This window comes from Phytophthora parasitica (genome assembly GCF_000247585.1).
Source record: "Phytophthora parasitica INRA-310 unplaced genomic scaffold supercont2.64, whole genome shotgun sequence".
Taxonomy (NCBI): Eukaryota; Oomycota; class Peronosporomycetes; order Peronosporales; family Peronosporaceae; genus Phytophthora; species Phytophthora nicotianae.
The window spans coordinates 72047-73043 of NW_008649050.1; the positions used below are offsets into that span (position 1 = coordinate 72047).

Genomic DNA, 997 nt, shown 5'->3' on the forward strand with positions numbered 1-997 from the left:
GTAAATGTATGTGGTTAACTATATAGCATAGTAAAACCTAATCAAATGCTTATCCTGTGGTTCTAGGCCTATGTACTGAGGCCACCGTTAACTCTACGAGTCATGTACTGAGAGTCTTTTAAACTCTATGGGTACTCCTTACCCATGTGTGGAACACACCAGGTGTAAACCCGTGTAAACCCGTTACAGAAGTTACCGTCGTAACGAGGGCCAACTCCGTATTACGTCAGCACCACAGCAAAGGAATATCTAGGTGCTAGAATTTCCAGTAGGATGCTTGCATGACCAGAATTCAGAGGCGTAACGAGGACCAACTCTGTATCGTGCCAGCACCACAGTTTAAGAAAATATCTAGGTGCTTGACCAGAATTTACGGTCGAAACGATGACCAACTCCGTATTCCGCCAGCACCACAGTTTAAATCAGCTTTGAGAACAGAACAGCAAACTCTCGATGAGATCGCGAATGGGCACCAAATTTTGAATTTCGTTTTTTTAGGGTCTACGCTGTTTTTTGTTTACCGTCCGGAGATGGTAACCATTGGTAGTGCCTCGTGGACGAGATTAGAATTTAAGTTTTTAGATCAACCATAACCAAGCTCACTCTTCATATACGTAACGGTTTAAGCACATATACTTTGTGCACCAGCTAAATGTCGATCGATGTGATCGAGTCATTGCGAACGGAGCCGGAGCGCTGATCTCCGCAAGAGCGTTGCTGTCACGCAAGAGTGTTTCAGTCACTCAGTGGTACCCAAGCCCCAAGCATTTATGCAAAATACAGAGGGGTATTTGCATGCGCGCCGACCATTCTTGTAAAATCCAGAGAGTCAATCAAAGTTTTTTTTTAGCCCTAATTGTTTGGGGAAACATTCACTGGGTTATTGGGTTATGAATGTTGCTCCTGGCCGACACAAGCAACATTCACCTGGGTAATTCTAAGTGTGTAGAGGAAATTTAGTATAGGAGGTAATTATAACAACCTTTGTATGGTGAAG

At 43.6% G+C, this 997-nt stretch overlaps 1 protein-coding gene across 1 annotated transcript in view; it reads left to right on the forward strand.

Moving 5' to 3' along the window:
* Positions 1–894: 894 nt before the first annotated feature.
* PPTG_17013 (hypothetical protein) overlaps positions 895–997 on the forward strand; it is a gene marked incomplete at both ends in the record, with an annotated part of 801 nt that continues 698 nt past the window's right edge. The window contains one exon of the mRNA XM_008914847.1: positions 895–931. Coding sequence (XP_008913095.1) covers positions 895–931 — 37 coding nt within the window. The remainder of the gene's footprint in view (positions 932–997) is intronic.